The sequence below is a fragment of the Cynoglossus semilaevis genome, chromosome 14 (genome assembly GCF_000523025.1).
Source record: "Cynoglossus semilaevis isolate Cse_v1.0 chromosome 14, Cse_v1.0, whole genome shotgun sequence".
NCBI classification, from domain to species: domain Eukaryota; kingdom Metazoa; phylum Chordata; class Actinopteri; order Pleuronectiformes; family Cynoglossidae; genus Cynoglossus; species Cynoglossus semilaevis.
Genome location: NC_024320.1, coordinates 24,911,040 through 24,931,414, shown reverse-complemented (window position 1 = coordinate 24,931,414; position 20,375 = coordinate 24,911,040). Strand labels below are relative to the sequence as shown.

Here is a 20,375-nt window from a genome sequence, read left to right as displayed (position 1 = left end):
GTCTAACCTTGAGGCAGCAGACAGTGTCACTTTTGTCGACTAAGCCCAGGAAACTGGGGCTTTAATGGTCTCCATGGTGACGAGATCTCAACCCAGCGAAACGTCTCTGGACTGAGGGGGGGGGGGCGGGGGGGCACATCTGTGCTGTTGATTAATCTGCAGCAACTGGTAGCTATCAAGACCCTGTTTGACATGATGTTTGTAACAAAAAAAAAATCCGTTTTCATATCATAGTGCTACCAATTTTGAATACTTCAGACCAGTGGTTCTCAAAATAAGGAATGCGTACCAATGGTGGGCCCTCAGGTGGTTCAAGATGGTCCAAGAGGTTCAGGTTTAGGTGTCTGTTGTAATGCTACTACATTGTACAGTATATAAATACTGTAATATTTCTTTAAGAGACGAATCTTTTCTCGGTTGTATTTGTATGTTGGTCATAATGGTGTTACTTGGGGAGACAAATATCTTTGGAGGCAGAACGCAGTTTAAAAAGTTAAAAAAGTTGTGAATCAGAGCAACAAAACTCTTCGATGTGACTTTGAAAAAGTTGGGTTTTTTTTATATGAATTGTTTTGTAAAACCTTTATTTTTGTTGGAAAGAGACACAGTAAAACTCTTCCATGTCCAGTATGTGATCATATTAATTTCAAGGGTAAGAAAAATGCAGCTCCTGTTGATACAAACAGGGCCGGGTCTGGAGAATGGGTTTTTTATTAAAGCTATAAATCTCTGTACTTTGCAAAACGATGTCATAAAACTGGACCACTATCAGAACATTAAGTCCCCTTGACCAAGTCAGAGCGCCGACACTCTGTCCCAGCTAAAGGCTAAGCCCAGGTCGACTAATCTGAAAATATATGGTCCGTACATTCCTGTGGTTATTAATACTCTCATTACCTCTGGAGATCTTACATTTTGGACACATCTGATCCAGAGATTCTTTTGCATGCAGTCACGAAACGTGAGCACAGTTGTGCCAGTGCTCATGCGGGACAGGCCACTGACCTCTGACCTCTGACCACAGCAGATTGTCAACATTTAATGTTTATGCTTTAATTTACTGAACTTTATGTCTCTTCTTATTTCATGGAGCTCACAGTCACTTTTATGTTGTGTTCACTGTGGTCGCTGTGAAGAGCAGCGACGACCTGCCAACCTTGTTTCAGCTGGTGTCATTCATTTGACGAGGGCAGACTAAATGTCATCATATCATTATTTCCCGGCGCTGTACAGTATATCAGGCTTTTATTGCCCGGGCGGCTTTTTTGGCAGCCAGTTATCTCCCGGAGCCTCTGGGATGTTTATCATGTGAGACTCCAGGCTGTCTGTGGGAGACGTTTCATTTTACTGGTCCGTCCCTCAATAAAACACCGTGTCATGTGGACGGGGGACCTTCTCATTTGGTCTGAACTAGAGGCTGTAAAGACGGCCACCGAGGGTCACTCTATTATTTCTGAATAAAAATATAACTATACAACTATACTGAAGGGGGCGTAACTGAGAGAAAATAATAATGAGCCAAACTCATTTTGGTTCCGGGGCCACAAACAGCCTGACCAGTACAATCACAACACATATAAATGACAATAAGTCCATTTTTCACCTTTATTTTCATGCAAATAAGTACAAGTATATTAAAAAATATTCATATTTAATGATATATAATTTGACAAATCATCACGAACATGAAGAGTTTGTGCATTTTCTTTCACCAATTGGGCCGCATGAAGAGTTTGTGCATTTTTTTTCACCAATTGGGCCCGATTGATCGCAATAATGGCCCAGTTTTGGCCCGCAGCCCATATGTTTGACACCCCTGACTTTTTTCCTATTTTTCTTCTCAAAGTATTACTTTTCCAAACTGCCAAACAACTCTCCTCATCAATCTCTAATACTGCTGCAATTATCATATTTTAGCATAATTGCTTTCACCTAGAGTGTAAACACACACACACAAACACACACCAACGTGTAAGTCGTTTACACACACACACACACACCAACGTGTAAGTCGTTTGTTATATAGACCGTGAGTGAGTTACAAGTGTCACCGTATTTGAAGATTTTCTTCCAAACACCCTGATGCCGATGAGACGTTGGTATTTTTCCTGGCTGGCCCTGATTCTGTCGGATGATTCTGTGTGAAACCAAATACATGTAACACTAACGCTGCCAGGCTGTGGATAAAAGCTTTTCAGCGTGTGCACTGACAGCAGCAGTGACAGGTATTCCTGAAAGAAAGTGACGGGACATTGTGTGCTTTCCAGCTCCGAGATCACTGTAGCCTTTGTTAGGTTTTTGTTCAGTTTTTCGTCAAATTCTGTGGGTTTTGACAGATGCTGGTCTGACTCCACACTGTTATTGTGTGGCTCTGTTGTCTGCGTCTGTACTCGGTGTCCCTGTCCCAGATTGTGTTGCCAAAGTGGAACAACGTTAGAGTTTGCAGTTAGTGGCGTAGATTGTGAGACCTTTTAATGTTGACGTATCAGTGATTCATTCAGAAAGTGTTTGGAGGATGAGAGAAGTTGAAGCACTCAGCTGTGAGCTCTGTTTTATCACACTGTTTATGGACCAGAGCCGCTGCTCTGTCATTAAGTGTCTGCAGTGTCACGTTCTCCCCACTGTAGATTGTTATGTTAACTGCAACTTTTCACCTCCACCGCCACAGTATAGTTTAAAGTTAATGGAAGGTGTCGTCACCTTTTTTTACACTCTGTTACGGTGGACTGAAGTACTAAAGTTTTAATGAATGTAATTCACTTACAGCTGTGGCTTATGTGATTGGTTCTGCCTGAATGAGGATCTAAGAGTTCAGCATTTTATGAGGTGGATAAATGAAAGAGTCAAACTTAGTGGGGCAATCAGAGAAACCTCTCCATATTTTTAAAAGCCACTATATACACTATATGGAAATATATACATAGTATACATAGCTACTATCTAGTACTAGTACTATCTATCTATATATATATACATATATATATATACAGTATATATGAGTCTTTACAGCCACTATATACAGCTATATACATATACATATATTTACACACACACACACATATACATTATATATATGTGTGTGTATATATATCACCTGATATATATGACAGGTCATATATATGACCTGATTTTATATTGTGTATATATATATTTATATATATATAATATAAAATTTTATATTGTATATATATATATATATATATATATAAAATAATATAAAATCAGGTCAACAATAACAGTACATTTACCCCTCTGGTCGTCTGGTATTTTTACCTACATTTTCTTCTGGTCCTGATGAGGTCAAAGTCCTAACCGGGGTAAGAATACTATTAAGTACTGATGAAAACCGGCAACAAGCTGGTGATAAAATCAACATCTAAATGATCTGTCTCACCAGTAAATCTGGGTTAATTGACATCTGCGTGACAAATTATATGTCGCCAATCTGAAATCAATATTCACTCCACAGTATATTTCCCAGTGTCCTGACGTGTGGTCAGTTTTTCCTCACTTATTCATGGCACCAGGTCAGTATTGAGCTGAGGTTATGTCCATTCCATCATCTCAGACTTCATTTATAACTAACTACATTTAAACAACTGTTTGTTTGTTAGGCTTAGCAGAAGTGAAGGAACACTTTTTAAAATATTATTATTATTTTGAGTATTTGTCATATTTGCCAGGGCACAAACTTCACAATAAAAAAAACAAGTCATCAGCAAAGAATCAGTAAACTGTGTAAGCATAGCCAATGACGTGGTCTACGTCTAGAATATACTCACACTGTTTATGTTGTTTATGCACTGTTATTTATCTTAATTTTCCTCTAAATAGGAATGTAATTTTCAAAATGTACGTAGTATTCAGTGTAAGACAACTAAGAAGTATTGATTCAAAAACAGTTAAATCGGTAGAAACTGTTGACAGCAGATGCTGTAGTTTTTAGTAGGAATGACTTGTAGTTGTGCACAGTATCTGCTAATACCGATAAAGGACAAATACTTTTACGCTAATACCGATAAAGGACAAATACTTTGTTTTTAAAACATGCACTTTGGATGGAGGGTTTTTTTTTCCAAGTCCAAAGTGTGCAACAAATATTTTGCTTTGCTAAAACAACGACATATTATCACACAGCGTGGCTCAAGTCGAGGCTGCTGTTGCATGTACTGTATATCCCCATCTATTCAGCTTCATGTGCTTCTCAGCTTACACGACACGGAAGAAGTGCTCTTTGGATTTCCAAAGATGAAATCACAATCAGCAGACAGTTGGAAGCTGTCTGTGAAACAGTCGTCCACCCCCCAACCAGCCGAGCGGCTGCTCCTGAGCCTGTGCCTCCTGCTGCCGCTGCCATCACACAGATTTCTCTCAGCCTCCCGCGTGTCTTGTTTGTGCATCTGTGTCAAACTTTTTCTCGTCGAATAAAAAGATAATTGGGTTGGTGTCATTAAAGCTGTTTCCTCAAGATCTCAGGGAAGCTAACAGCATTATGAAAATGTAGAACAGGGGTCTCAGGCTCAAAGTCCAAGTCAATCTGGCCTCACGACAGCACTTCTGCTGTTAATTCATATTATGCAAGTCAATCTGGCCTCACGACAGCACTGCTGTTAATTCATATTATAAAAACATAAACATAAGTCAATCATATCTATTTTGCATTGTTGATGTTCTTCAAAAAGAAAAGGCATTGTTGATGTTCTGCAAAAAAAAAATAAAAAATTTCAAATGACTTTTAAACACAATTTAAAAAAACAAAAGTGGTTTTCCAAAAAAAAAAAAAAAAAAAAAAAAAAACTGGGTAACTTTAAAGCTTAAAATAACCTAACAAAAACTAAACTACTACCATTGAGTTAGCTAAACCTGCAAACCTGAGGTAACTCGGACTCATACGTAGCAACTCATCGGGATGTTCATCCTCTTAAAAAATTATATGTGCTAGTCGCGTTTATCCCCCGTTAGTGAAACTCTATCTGTGGGCCAGATGTGAAGGGTTGACGGACCGGAAGTGGCCCCCGTGCCGGGAGTTTGACAGCCTTGCACTACATTCATCAAACAGGTTTCCGTGCTGTTGCTGCGTGAGACCTGGCTGGCCGATCTGCCTGTGGTTTGGGTCTCGCTGCAGCTAACAACAGACCACCGGGGGTCCTCACTACGGAAAGTGTGACTGTGGCTTTGAAATGGAGGAGAGTAGTGTCTGTGCTGCTGCGGTTTTATAGTACGATGGCTCACACAGGACCTCCTTTCTTCTCTCAGCTGCACACAGCCACAGCGTTCACCTCAGTCGTCTCCTGTTTCCCTGCGGTCCCTGCACCGGTGTTGGCCGCAGAGGTGGACGCTGAAGCCCAACAGATCCTGTTCCAAACAACCACATCAAACAAATCCACTCCATCTTCAGCAGCACGTCACTTCCATCTTTATAACCCTCCCTTAAAGCACTCCGGCTCGGGCCTCAGACTGAGGTTTCACTTCCTGGTTGTCACGGTTATGGCTCGTTAAAGAGCTCTCTCCCTCGCGCAGCAGGAAGGAAACGGAGTGACCCTGGGATTCCTGTTCCTGAGTGCAGGTCTTTATCACAGAGGCTGCCAACGGTGCACATCTTGTCTTCGTTAGCATTAACCCAGATACAGCGCAGTCTAACCACTGTCAGATGCTGTGTTGTGGTTCTAAGGGTAGAGTTGTTAATCAAGTGAAAAGCCACGGTTTGATTGCACTAATGATTAACATTAGGCCTTAATCTGTTTTATAGTCACACTAATTAAAATCAAGTTAGAGGCTACGGTAAAAGAATGGAAACACACACACACGTACGGTCATACACACAGTTACTGAACTTCTCAGCGTGCGGTCCGACCAGTTCACGGTATTTAAATGTTTCGGTTGCAGACTTAATGATTACTTGTAATTAATCAAATGGACAGTGGGGTTTTTGCATGAGCCAAATACTGGTGGTGACCAAATGGCACTGAGGTACAACTGAAAAGAGATCAGATGTTTGTACTTGTACAGATTAACCCTTTAAAACTGAAACGTTTGAATTAGTCAGCTGGACGAGGGAAATTATAAATGATTCTATGTCAGTGGTTCTTAGACTTTTTATCCTCTGTACCACCTGAGAAAACACTGATCTCTCTGAGTACCACCATGATGACCAACATTAGAATACAGCAGCAGAGGCCTTCACTGTCAGCTTCCACCACAGGAGAGATGTTTAGAAATGTTTATAAAGATGTTTATGCTTAAATGTTGTATTAATTGTGCATGGTATGTTTCAGAACACCCTCCAGAATCCCCACAAACCCATTACAATGTCATACCATGGACTCTTTATCTTGAGATAAGTTTAAAGTGGTTTTTCCATGGACTCTTTATCTTGAGATAAGTTAAAAGTGGTTTTTGTTTTTTGCGGTTAGCAAGCAAGCTAAAATCTTAGTGTAAAACGTCTTTGATTTTTGTAAAAAAAAAAAGTATTGCTCTATCTGCTATCTACTTATAATACTAGTCTGATGTATCACAGTTAGTATCACTGCGAGAGACTCTCACCTAGTATTGTACCACAGTACCAGTCATAACTGATGTGGCACTGTCCTTGTCTGACCTTTGACTTCTCCGTCAGGTCGTTGTGTTGACTCTGAGAAACGATGACGCTGCGACTGTTATTTAAAGAAGAGACTTCCCGCCCCCTCGTGTCGTGCAGATGATGTATCACTGTGGCCAGAGCTGAACCACGGAGGCAACAATGCTGCCACATTATTTGTCCACTCCGTGACATGTTGCACCGGCTGTATCATTCAGATGATCCGCTAAAAACCCCTCCAGTGCCGGTGACGATGCTGATGCATAAGACAGAGAAAAACACTGCGTCAAACACGTCAGTATTTTTAGCATATTTTCCTTAAAGCAGTGTCAGGCAGCTGACTGCTGCCGAGCTCAGGAGCGCCGTTGTACCACGGTGCAGCAGCTGCCGTGCAGTCTGCTCCGCCGACGTGCAGTTCATTGTATAATAATGATGAGCTGCACATTATACATGTGGCAGTCAGGAAACTGATGTGTGGTCCCCAATCTGGCGTATATATATAGTGTTAAATTATGGAAATGCATGATAAAGTTTGATTTTATTTTTCTTCCTTCACTGGAATCCTGAATTTTCATCTGCCCATAAGACAAAACTTCTTCCATTAGATTCAGTCAGAAACGGGTGATATTAAATTCTGTTGTGTTCTCCATCCTCCACAGGGAACTATTTCCTTACCCGGAAACAAAGTTTTGGAGCATCCCACAAGCGGCGATGAAGGGGGGAAATTTCTTTTCGAGGTCATTCCAGGTAGGACGATATAAAAATATTGTAATCCACTTCTGTTCCCGTGGTGTTGACAGGACAGCAGGGCAGCTGTGACTGTGGCAACCTGCCCATCATACACTGTCCTCTGTGTCTCAAAGTGCTGGTCCGGAGCCCAGATAAAAGAGGGTGGCACCAGAGAAGGGCACTGGGTATAAATGCTGTTGCTATGACATCTGCAATTTGATCCATTTGTTTTTCCGGAGGAATCTCTAATGAGTGATTAATACAACAATTAATACATCTAATGAGTGATTAATCGTGATTAATCACGATTTTGGTTTATGTTTAATGGTGCGTAATCATTATTTCACTGTTTCTCAGCCCTGATTATTATCGAACACGAAGCGATAAATGTGAAAAATTAAAAACACTGGTGAACACAGAGTCCAAGTCCAAGTCGATTTTATGGTACAGTAGCAGAAAACATCAGCTGCACCAGGAGATTATCTAAGAAAACCCCAGTTGGATAAACAGGATGTCGGCAACAGCAGTTCATACTTTACTTTTATGATTCGTCCCTGGTGGGTGTAGAAAAATAAGACGTTTTCTCACGACATTGGCGGCTACGAGTGGAGACACACAAACGGGCAGATCGCACTGTGGTTGTATTCCGTAATGAGAGGGGGATTACAGAGATTAGACACTGGAGGGTAGAGTAAAAATCAGGGTGTGTCACAAAATGGAAAAAAACTATATCACTCCCTTTTTTTACACTATTATTTATATTTATATTACTACAGTTACTTTACAATCCACAAGCACATTTTTAGGAACTCTTTGTTTTTGCCTTAGAAAGCAAAGTCAAAAAGTTCTAAGACAAGAGTTCTAATTATAAAAGTTAGTTGGTTTAATAGGTAAAATGTGTGAAACACATTTCTCAGGCGTCTCCAACAATTTTCAACAAACCTTAAAGGTTGCAAAAAAAAGTTCAAATTATTAAAACATTGCGACATCTATAGCTCCACCCATTTTTCCCACATATCTGAAGAAACTCAATTTCAGTCCTACCACGAGGCAAAGAATCAGGTTCTGACCTGGTCACCGAAGACATCCTCCAGAACTCTCTGACGTAAACAACACTTGCAGGAGTGTTTAGACTCAAAAATACCAAACGCAGAGAAAAAAGATTTGTTGTTTTTTTCTCAATCAAAAGCCACTGTAATTAGCCTCGAAGCAAAAAGAACCTGATAATAAACTTCTACAAGTGAATGTATCTGACTCTGAGCACGGCTGCACTTCCATCTGTAGTCCATTGGCTGATGGGCTTTACACAAGATACATAAACATCTGTGCGGTTGTAAAAATGACGGTTGGCTGTAACACAAAACCCCCCAGAAAAAAGACATTACTGAAAAGGAAAAACAGTAAAAATTGCAAAATAAAAAAAAGTGTCCATTTTATGGTATATTGTAAAATGTACTGTACATTTGAACACTGTCCACGCTGGACTGCCTTATAAATCATGGCATATTGTCCATTATAGTGGGGAGCGAAGGTTAGTTTTGTCTGCATATCATTTTTAAATGCAGAAAATTCTTATTTTCTGCTCTGGAGCCAGAACACAACAAACATTAAACCCATGTTGATTCACAGGAAGTCGCTCTAATGAGCAGGAAACAGCAACAAGGGCAGAAAACTGAACCAGATGATGAAGAGATGTTTGTCTGTTTTTGTTTTGTGATTGAAGTAGTGCTTGATTAGAATGTAAAATAATAAGGAACGGGAACTGCGTGTCATTGTGACACAGGACACCACCAAATGTGACCTCTGCTTTTAACCCATCACCAAAGTGAACGCTCAGAGCACCTCAGTGGTAACTGGGCAGCTGGTGGACTCAAACCTGAAACCTTCTGGACGCAAGTCACCACTGGCCTAATAATAATTAAAAAAAAAAAAAGATTCTCACTTCTCTATTCTAGTCAACAGTCGCAGCATGCAGAGGAAGTCGATGTTTTTGTCAAACAAATCATTTTACTGTTGTTCTGTCCAAACGTAGCGTCTTTCACAGACATGTGGGACCAGCACAGGTGTTACTGACAAGTGAAACTTCTAGATTGTTCTTCTTCATGTCAGTAATGTCTTTGAAACACACCAAAATAGCCTCTGTGTTAAAACACTGTAAAGAATATTATTGTTTCTTCGAGAATTTAACGATCGGTGGTGAAGGCTTTAAACGGAGTAAAATAAAAATGTAATGTTTTCGCTCATAGTTGTTCCACCACGAGGGCCTAACGTCTACTTCCTGTTTCGCGTGCGCCAGAGAATAAGGTGTATGTGTGTGTGTTTTTCTGCTCACACACACACATACGGTTATTTTCAGTTCATTACATTGAGTTATTTTTACAGCAGCACTTAAGTAAGAACAGCTCTGTGGTCGCACGCTGAGCAACAGTGTTTGCTTTGCTCAGTAGGAGACACGAGGTGTAATAACAGATTTTTTTTATTATTATTTCTTTCTGTAGACTCCTTTATGGAGCTTTTCTGGGATTTGAATTTCATTTACATTTGTCCCAGCAGGGACAGACTCTGTAAACACTGTGAAAGAGATGAGAGGAAATATGAAAAACCACTAACTCGATTGACTCTACATGCTTCTGCAGCACTGACATAATATTTCAAAAATACTGGTTCCAGCTGGCAGGTATTTGTCTAGGTGATATGTAAATGACTTTATTTATGTTTTTTATCATGCGGCATCAAACACACCACAGACAGCTGTTTCCGTGTGGCCTGACATATTAATGCTGCATCATAAAGTACTCTTTTACAAATGACCACAATGGTGAAACGATGCCCACAGATCACAATAAATGTTTCTCGCGGTGGCACAGCTCGAAGCCAGTTTCATCTTCTTCTCAGAAAAAATAATAAAGATAAAGAAAGTTAACACCGGTGCCAGGTGAACAGAAAGCGTGCAGAGCTTTTACACCAATAAAAGTTCAGTTCACTTAGAAACACTCTCAGTCTCTCAGTGACAGTCTCACTTAAAGAGTGTAGAACTATTTCCTTGTTTGAATAAATTAATTAACACAAACTGTTGGGGTAACAAGTCACAACAAAGAAGTTCCGTCCACTAAGATGTTAAATCTAGAAGAGTCTGTTCAGCACTAAAGCGCACCTGGAGTCTGTGTTTTATTAAATTGCTCGTATCGTACTACACCTGCCCAGGATCTAGTTTTTAACTGTGGTCTACACCTGCCCAGGATCTAGTTTTTAAATGTGGTTTTATGACAATCAACTGCAATTACAACTGTATTTAAAAATACCACTGTGCAGATACTGAAGCCACAAATGACACTAAATGATGGCCCAGCGTTAATAAGGCGCTTCCTAAAAACCACTAAATGCTGTTGTATTTTGGCAGATAGTCAATAATATTTTGGAAAGCAACAGACGGAGTCTGTCGTATCACAGGTCTCTGTGTACAGTATAAAGTCACCTGTTGTGGTTAAATATCCCTCACCTGACCTTCCTATCCAGACGTGTAAGAAAACACACAGTATGGCCGCCCTCAGGGGATTTGGTACGTCTCGTGGGTAGATGTAAACATTCCTGTTAAAAAAAAAAAAGACCTGCCGTGACGTAAATAAAAAATGAGGAAACATCTGAGCCGGGTGTGCGCCTCAAAATAACTTTATGATTTATTTCTGTTTCTTTTCTATCAAGACATAAATGGGTTTTTTCCTAAAGTGTCACCATGGGCCTATTTGTAGATGTCACTTAGAGGCTTTGTTATTGCTCAGATTTTTTTATTTTTTTTAGATCCACTCATCACATGATATGCCTATGAAACTCTTTCATTTCTCTGTTTTTATAAACACTTGGACTCACCCGATTTCTAATAATGGGTTTCGTCATCATGTCGCCTCTTACTGGAACCTCTGTACTGCTCACTCCATCTGTGACCCTATGAAACTCTTTCATTTCACTTGTTATGAGGCGGCAAATAAAGAGGTCTAAGAAGCAGAGAGAGACAGACAGAGAGAGAGAGAGAGACACAGAGAGACAGAGAGAGAGAGACAGAGAGAGAGGCAAATGAAAGAAAAACACAACACATATATTCCACTGGTCTAAATGTGGTTCAGTTTGAACACAGAACAAGGACAGTCTGGATCAGACACGCAGACGGACAGGAAGTGAGTCTTTGCTGTATTTTTTTAAATTATTTCTTTATGTGGAAAGTTTCAGTCTGCGTGCTATGTCTTTGTAAAGAAAAAGTGAAAAAGTTAGCAGACAATTCAGAGACACCGCCACCTCCGCGTGTCTTATATTTTTTATTCCGTGCACCCTCTGGTGCTTCTACTTTGTTTCTGTGTCTCCTCCTCTGAGAACAGAACGTGCGTTCGGGCTGCAGAGAGCTCCACAGTGTGCGCTCTGCTGCAGATTCACCACACTGACAACAATATTTAGACTAGACTCACTTGATAGCACGGTCTGTCAGAGACAGGTACAGGAACACTGAGGCTTTTGTTTCACTCAACCAAACTAAGAGTTTTAGCACCACTGCTCTTATCCTCCATCACACTGACGTGTTCCAACCTGTGAGAGCACACAAGGAACTGAGCTGAAGGGAAGGAAACAGTACCATCAATACTTTCTGTCCCACAGGCCAAAACCATTCAGTTACAGATGTGGACATGTGGTCAATATTCAATCATTGATGTTATATTTGGTTATGGTTCTGCCCTAAAAAGGAAGAAGGTAATTCAATGTCATCCAGGAAATACAGTTATCAATGTGACAAAACCTGGGGCAAAAAAAGACAACTAATTTTTTTTTTAAAAAAATAAATCAAATAATAGCAAATATACCACATATTAGCAAAAAGAGCAAAATTTAATAAATAAGAAAAAAAAGAAGTAGCAGAATGAGTATCAAAAAATAATCAAAAGTGAAAGCAAAAAAGAATGAATTATAATTAGACACAAAATAATCAGTTATGAATACACACACATAAACACCAAAGATTGTAGCTAAAATAATTCTGTAAATTAGTAAGTAAATTGTAAGACATTTTGACATAACTGAATGAAATGCTGTTCAAATTTCTAATTCAGAGTTCACATTTCTAAAAGCCGACGGTTCAGAGGCCAAACATTAGACTGTAAGAATGTTATAATAACTGCTGGCCCACAGGCCAAAACATTCTCCATCTCCATCTGGCACACATTCAATCATTCATAGGAATTACTGTCATGTAGGTTCGTGAAAAAAACAGCCTTCAGGTGATTAAATGTTGTCCAGGAAATAGCACGATATTGGCTGAAACACAGAGGCCAAACAAACTGCTGCACGAGAACAAACAAAACGACAAAGATAATATAAAAAGTAACAGAAGATAGCAGAAAATATTTAATATTTGTGTCCTAAATTTAGTAGCCATATGATTCATATATATATTAATTTGAAAATAGGTACACACCAAACAAAACGACAAAGATAATATAAAAAGTAACAGAAGATAGCTAAAATATTTAATATTTGTGTCCTAAATTTAGTAGCCATATGATTAATATATATATTAAATTGAAAATAGGTACACAAAAAAAATTCAACTAAAACGTTGTTAGCTGAAACATAGCTGAGAAAGCTAAGTCATTTTGGCTAACTTCTCCGTATTAATTTTTGATTAGCTTTGGACTTTGTTGTTGTTATTGTTGTTTTGCTGACTCTCTTTCTTCAACGATATCTGTGCTTATTTATTTTTTGTATTTTGTTGCTAATACCTTTCGCTAATGCTTAAGTGCGGATGTTTAACGAGAATAAAGTGTTCGTTTCACCGTGTGCTATCGTGGAAGAACAGGTGGAACAGACAGCATAGAAACAAGATCAGCGAATTTAAACGGAGCACCTGTCAGAAACATCCTGCTTCCTGGGATCAGACTGAAGTTTTTATTTAGTGTTGAACGGTTCTGTTGAATCCTTCCCAGGAATGTCAGGTATGATTTCAAAACAGAAGTGTGACGTAACAGAGCTCGAAGCAGCGGGATGCCAGATCTGAGGTCTGCCGTCCAATGACTGAGCAGAATGTCTTCAGAAGACATAAGTTTACACTGAGTGTCCCTGACTTTGGGTTTTGTCGAACAGTGAAATCCGCCTAAATACCTGGGGTTCAGCGTCATATTTGATGCAGTTTTTCATCTATTTCTGTGCCTGAAGAATCAACACCGGAAACATTTCCCGCTGCGTTGTCTGACAGAAACAGCCTCCTCCTCCTCCTCCTCGCATTCTCAAACTCTTATAAAAAAAAAAGAGACTCTCGCTCTTTTATGAATTCAGAATATCTTTCTCTGTCTTTGCCTCGGGCTCAGCCTTCTATCCTCTGTCTTGTTTCTCCCAGTTTCTCACGAACTGATGATGTAGCTGGACAGGCTGTAGCAAAACACCGCTCCAGAATAAAGGGAATATTTCCATGTTTATTTCCAGAGGCAAGCGTCCCTTTATTCATGGCAGGAACTCGGGGATTATGTAATTGTGAGCAGGTGGATAGAGTTAAGCATAAATGCAGTTTACAAAAAAACATGGTGAGAGGACAAAACATTATTCGCAGAGTTGGCCATGTTTGTTTGGCTCCGGTGCTTCAAACATGATTGGAAAGAAGTATTTTCTTTATGTATAGTCATGGAACCGTAAAGAAGTGTGAATGTTTGACAAAGCTTTACTATAGCTTTGTAAATAGGGAGGACACTTCCATCTTGTGGCCGTGTGTGGTAATGCAACGACGCAGTTTCTCATTTTGCATTTTTTAAATCCTCTGTAGTTCAATTTACAGTTATATTTTAAAGTTGAAAAAAAGGGAATTGTATTTCAAAATAAATGTTTAGAAATTTTAAAAAATGAAACAAAACAATATTATGACAAATCAATTAAAATAATAATTATTATTAGTTATTAGAATTAAGAATTGTTATTATTATTTGCATTGTAAAATGATGATTGATTCTTTGACAGTGTTTTACATTATGTTTTAGGTTTCAATTGTAAGTGATGACTGGAGTCAGCAGGCTGGAAACTGTCACAAAGAGAGAGAAAGAGAGAGAGGGACAAGAGAGAGCAGATCAGAGTCACATACATATGATATGATATGGTCAATGAGAGAGTAGATTTTGAAAAATACTCCCAGTTTAATCCCTCTGGGAAAGTGTGTAATTAGGATTCTATACCCGCCCAATCCAAACCGTCTCCACTCTAAAGTCATGTCTTATTAAAGCCTAATGATTGAGTGTCCGTCCAAAACCACTCATTACTAGGACAGAGTGAAGACAGACAGGAGACGAACTTCAGGATCAGTAAATCAGGGATTAACTAACAGCTGACTAATCCACTTTAGGAATTTATGACTCATGTTGAATAAGTGATTTTTTTTTTAATGACAGACTCACCAGTAGAAATACTTCTATAGTTCATAGTATTTAGTACAACTTCCTACAGACATCAGTGTTTAAGGTTGAAGAAGCCTCGGTGGAGTCACTCAGAGAGTGGATTAATTTGTGCTGCTGACATTTCAGTGTCAGCGTGGACAGTGTGTGTGTGTGTGTGTTCTCAATAAGGCCCCAAAGTCACATTAGTTATGGAGAACTCCTGTTGTGGGCGCTGGCTGTGTGTGTATTTATACTCCGTGTGCCTGCAGCGTAAGCAAACGTTTAATGACCTCTGATGCAGTTTACTCTAAATCTTTTTTATCACGTGGGTTGAATGACCGAGTGTGATGTAAATGATCTAATATTTCTATAATGATTATTCATTTAAATACTAAATAATAATACAGGAAACATGTGCTGATCCATTGACCTAATGTTCCATGGCAGCTTTCACTACAGCACGCTGTGCCTGGTCAGCCAGGGTTGTGTGTGTTTTTTTTTCTTACTGCAGTTCAGTGTCTCGTTGTCCTTGTACGTAGTTTATTCTAAGTAGATCAACAACGTCAGCAGTTTAGAGGTATTTTCACATCAGGGACAAAGACAGGAGCAAGACTTACTGTACGATTTGCTCTTCTTCTTCAGTGTAATGACAGTATGTGAGGAGACGGTGTTATAGAAATGTACTATTGGTGAAAAAGCTCTGCTCACTTTCTGTTCAGTTGCTTGTGAAGATTTATTTTTTGTTTAATATGTAAATATTTGATTTCTTTGGGATTGAAATAGTAATGAGAAGAGAATAAAACTGACCTTCAGCAAAAACATACTGCAAGACGACTTATTTCCCACAGCCATTGTTTCTCAAAGACTGGGTCATGACCCTCAGGTGGGTCGAAAGAGGGGGTCTTTTTGGGGTCGTCTCTCATCATGTTTTCCAGGAGTTTACGAATAATGTCTATTGACTTGAAGTGAAGGTTTGTGAATTTTAAAATATAGGTGCCCAGAAAAAAAGTTTGGGAAACAGTGCTTTGAGCGAGCAAAGAAAAAAACATTAACTACTAGTCAACCAATAAGTGATACAAACCCTGGTTAATGATACAACCAACACTTGACTCTAACTTTCCACTTTTCTTACAGTACATACAACGACCTGGAACTTATTTACTTGTTCAAGCTCATCCATTCTTTTTGCAGCGTTCATGCAAATGTAAGAATCAATAACGGCTGCAGTAATGTGCTGAGGTTGGAATTTGAAATGACTATGGAATAATACAGCAGAGCTCCACCCACGACCCAACAAATGTTCAAATCAATAGTTCTCTTTTGATATGATACATGTAAATATGCTGCACCACATTATACAGTATTATGGTGTATATATGTCTGTATGTGACCTAAAGACCCTGCATCCTCCGAGTTACTGTTATGTTTTATGAGTATTTTATACTGGAACACAATTCCAGAAGAGGATGAAAATGTAGATTTATTTTCTGAACAACTACTTTATAACTAATTTTCATTTTAGCAGTAAATTTAAATGTTAAAAGCGACAATATAGGATTACTGGAATGACTACTACTACTTAATGGGCTTTTACAATATTACCTCTTTAATCAATTTGTTGTATAATATTAAATTACATTTGATTAATAATTTATGAATGAACAGTGTACACTCAAAGGAATTTTAAAAAATTGAACTTTAGCCCATATTTGGGCATGTGGTTCCTCTGGGAATCGAACCCAGGACTCTCTGCTAATTAAAAACTTTCTTAACTTCTAAAAACTGTTCCATATATTTTTTAATTGTTGTGTAGTACATATCTAAAACAGCTTAATTTGCATGTATTTTTTGATAATGAAGTAGAAGAGTAATAACTCAGGTCACTGACCCACTTTAATCCTGTTTTATAGCAACATGAAAAACAGGAAGTTTGACTCCAGAGCTGGTTGAGTTCAAGTTCAAAGAGTTTATCATCATGTACAAGAAAAAAAGAAAAAGTTTCTCAGTGAAATGAAATTCTTTTCTTTGCTGTCCACACTGATGCTGGGTTTTATTAAAAAAAAGAAATACAATAGGTATAAAGAAAATAAAATACAATAAAAACAATAAGAGTGGGAGTAGGAGCGGTGGATTACATTACCACAGGTCTGTCATTTTAAAATAGGACGTCCTCTGGAAACAGTCTGGGTTTTTTCTCTCTTCTTCTTCACATAAAATCATTTACAGGGTCTGGTGCCTGTAGTTGGCTGAGCCGAAGTCTGGGTGGAGAACAGAACTCATAATAACAGCAGGGTTCTATTAGAAATGTCCTTGATCATCTTCTGGAAAACCATTTGGTATCCAAAGAATGAGGAGGGAGTGGGTGTAGCTGAAGCAGCAAAAACCCACTGGACCCATCTTTGAACATTTTGCTCAGGGAAAGTGGTGGAGACAAATTTGTGACATATTAGCAATCTGTCAGAGCCACACATTAGTGTCAGAAGAGGAAAGAGAAGAACATCTTCACAATGACCTGGACTGCAGCCGAGTGTAGCTGCAGGCTGACGGTCTGTGACGAAGTCCTGCAGGGAAACCTGGTTGACTGACGAGAGCATTTGAAAACAAAACATTAGAAAGGCAGCTAACCTTGGTCACTGCGGACTGCAGCCGAGTGTAGCTGCAGGCTGACGGTCTGTGACGAAGTCCTGCAGGGAAACCTGGTTGACTGACGAGAAACATTAGAAAGGCATCTAACCTTGGTCACTGGCCGCTGAACTTTCAAGGATGCCTCCCTTTCTTTGGAGGATTTTTCTCAGACTGCTCATTATGGCACAAGGCCTGGGGAGGATCGGGCTACAGGGGGGAATGAGTACCTTAGCACCATCAGCACCTCCACAGTACGACAGCACCATTTGTAAATGTGTGTCTGCGTTTCAAAAAACTTGTGTGTGTGACCCTTTCTTTGCATGTCACCTCAGTGGTTAACAATGGGGTGTGGATGACTATTTATAATTCAATTAATCACAGTGAAGTTGTCGATTTCTCATGATGATTTCTCATGACAAATCTTGCATTTTCATAATGAATCATGATGATTCATGTTTAAGAAATCAAAGAAAGACGTAGATTTATTGACTGCTCTGAGCTCGATTAGGCTGGTCTGACACAAACCAGGTGTCTAACCTAAATGAGTCAATTTAAAATAAAAATTTCTTGTCGCAGTCAGCGCACATAAATAACAACTTGTTTCTATTCTGTAGTTCACAAAATAACGCGTCCTCGAGTCGCAGTCAAGGTCACAGAGGCAAAGAAACTGAGTTCGGTGACCTCTAATGAAAAGACACTGATACAGAGGAGTTGTCTGTCCTTCTGGGTCGATGTCTCAGCCACAATCTTGGATTAAAAAAAATAAATCTTGCTGAGAAAATGTGGTTCTAATCCTTAATGCCAGATTTGGAGCTGACAAGTTAGTAGTTGTTGTAACATATAGACAGAATGAGTGGTTTGTTACAGCCATGTGGCTAATGGTTCTGTTGAACTACCAGAAAAAGAGCAGAGCAATAACAGCAGAGAGATGTTCCATTAACGCCTCACACTTTTCTACAGACTAGAAAAAGGCTTTCACCTACTTTCAAAGTGCATTTTTGTGTGATGTGATGACGAACAGCAGTTACAGAGTTGAACGAGTCATTCCTCACAGTAAAATATAACTGTTTAAAAATTCCATATTCACAAACGTTTTGTGACAAAAAGCATGAGGTTAAGGAACCGGGAACGTCTAAACAATAAGCTGCATACCGTTAACAATGACGTCAGCCCCGTACTGTCGGAATTCCAGACAATTCCAGACCTCTGTCTTCCTTCCGCATGTGCGTGTGTCATTATTCCTGCGTGTGTGAGAAAAACCACAGCAGAAAGATCCGGCGCAGGAAACGCACTGAGGCCCGCAAACAAGCCACCTCAGGACGCAGAGAGAGGGGACGGGACAGGGAGCGCCGGGGCTTACATAACAGCCTTATTGGAGAAATTGGTATGTGACATGTCACATACCAACGTCTGCCATCCGCCCCTCACCCAACTCCAACTCCCCCACTCCTCACATGTATCAAGTTGGCCGTGTCTCGGCCAGGGCACATGTGGGCCTCCGCTGAAGACGTTGTCTCACTACTACAGCACGTCGGTGTCTTGGGACACTCGAAAGTTTGGACCGCTGGTATGTAAACTGATGTGTCTTTGGACAAACGTTCAAACGTCTGCCCAGGATCTCCTCCCTGTCTTGTCTGAATCGAATGCTTCACCCAGGGAGGGTTACAGGTTCACAGGGGCCTCGCTTAGTCAACGTAACGGCGGTCAGTGCTGCGTGGTTGGCCTACAAGTGCGAGGTGAGATTGAAAAGCGATAAGGAGGGTTATTAAAGACCTTCCTGAAAGAAGGGAGAACACCGGCGGATCAGCAGCGGCCCCTCCGACCCTGCATGGCTGTATTTATAGAGCGCTGCGGATGAGTCATTTGGCCGGGTGCCCACTCTGCTTGATTTATGGTGACCCGGACCCCACTCTGCTTGATTTATGGTGACCCGAACCACCACCCTGCAACACACACACACACACACCTCCTGCTCCATCACCAGTACACCCACTCCACCTCTTACGCTACTTTAGACCCGAGCAGAAACATACCCTCCTGCCTTCAGTCTGCTGTCTTACTCAGATCCGGCCAATCTCTCTCTCTCTCTCTCTCTCTCTCTCTCTGTCATCAAAAGTGCTTCAACTCTTCCACCGCTTTTCCAGCTCATTCGACAGAAGAATGGTTTTCAGGAAAGGCAATCAAACCAGCCCTGCCCTGTCCTGACCTCAGCTGATTCTGGTGTAGAGACATTTTCTGAAGTTTTCATCAAAACAGTTAAATGAGCTTACAGGAGAAAACTAGAGTATAGGTGGTTTTTTAAAAGGACAGTAGAAAAGTGCAGTGGTGTTTGGACTCAAACCTGTCGGTGAAACAGAACAGGAACAGATGAAGAGGTGTGATCTGAGGGTCGGTGTTCATCAACGACAGCGTGGCTCTTTCTCAGTCAGTCTTCAGCCAAGGAGAGGGCACGTCTTCCTCTGCAGCCCATGGAGCTTAACGCCAACTCAGGTCTGTGTCTTTACACAAAAGAGTAATGGATAATGACGCCGGTCAGCGTGGTGTGGAATGTTTTATCGTGAACTTGTAGATTAGGGTTGACTATAAAATTTAAAGAACAGAACAAATGTGCGACTGGATGAAAGATCACATTTTGTCTCTATAGAAAAAGTGCTGCTCACTCATTATGTAAACAGATATGGGTGTTTCACCAATAATGCTCCATTCCCTTCTGCAGCTGTTATTTCACAGGAGTATTTCACGGTAGTTGCATTCCTGATATTCCAGCGGGGACGTAGCTGCAGCTTTGTGATGTAAAATTCAATTTTCATCTGTAACTTTTCTCATCGTTCTTTTATGAGGTTCAGAGATAGTTGTGTTTTCACAACGTGTCAGCAGCTTTTCAGGGGCATTTAGTTTATTGCAGTTTCCTAGCTTTGCTGCATTGCTCCTTAATTTGCAGTGTTCGCTTAGTCGATGCCAGCATTAGAGAAATGGTCCACATTTAGATATAACAGAGACGGCAAAACCAGTAGCCTCAAACCTCTGCTCAGACGTTTTGAAGGTGA

General features: G+C 40.1%; 1 protein-coding gene and 1 long non-coding RNA gene across 4 annotated transcripts in view; one reads left to right on the top strand and one right to left on the bottom strand.

The window, feature by feature from the left end:
- arhgap24 (Rho GTPase activating protein 24) overlaps positions 1 to 20,375 on the top strand; it is a 63,033-nt gene that overhangs the window by 21,723 nt on the left and 20,935 nt on the right. For 2 of the 3 annotated variants that reach the window (XM_025061972.1, XM_017038855.2), the window contains one exon: positions 7,237 to 7,324. In XM_025061972.1, coding sequence (XP_024917740.1) covers positions 7,237 to 7,324 — 88 coding nt within the window. Of the gene's footprint in view, positions 1 to 7,236; positions 7,325 to 19,680; positions 19,819 to 20,375 lie in introns of those variants that run through there. The other variant, XM_008326046.2, reaches the window with a different exon arrangement.
- On the bottom strand, positions 9,128 to 15,327 carry LOC103390259 (uncharacterized). The gene is made up of 4 exons (XR_522668.3): positions 13,194 to 15,327; positions 11,174 to 11,249; positions 10,538 to 10,894; positions 9,128 to 10,502 (listed from the first exon to the last, which is right to left on the bottom strand). It is a non-coding gene; the product is annotated as an uncharacterized LOC103390259 (long non-coding RNA).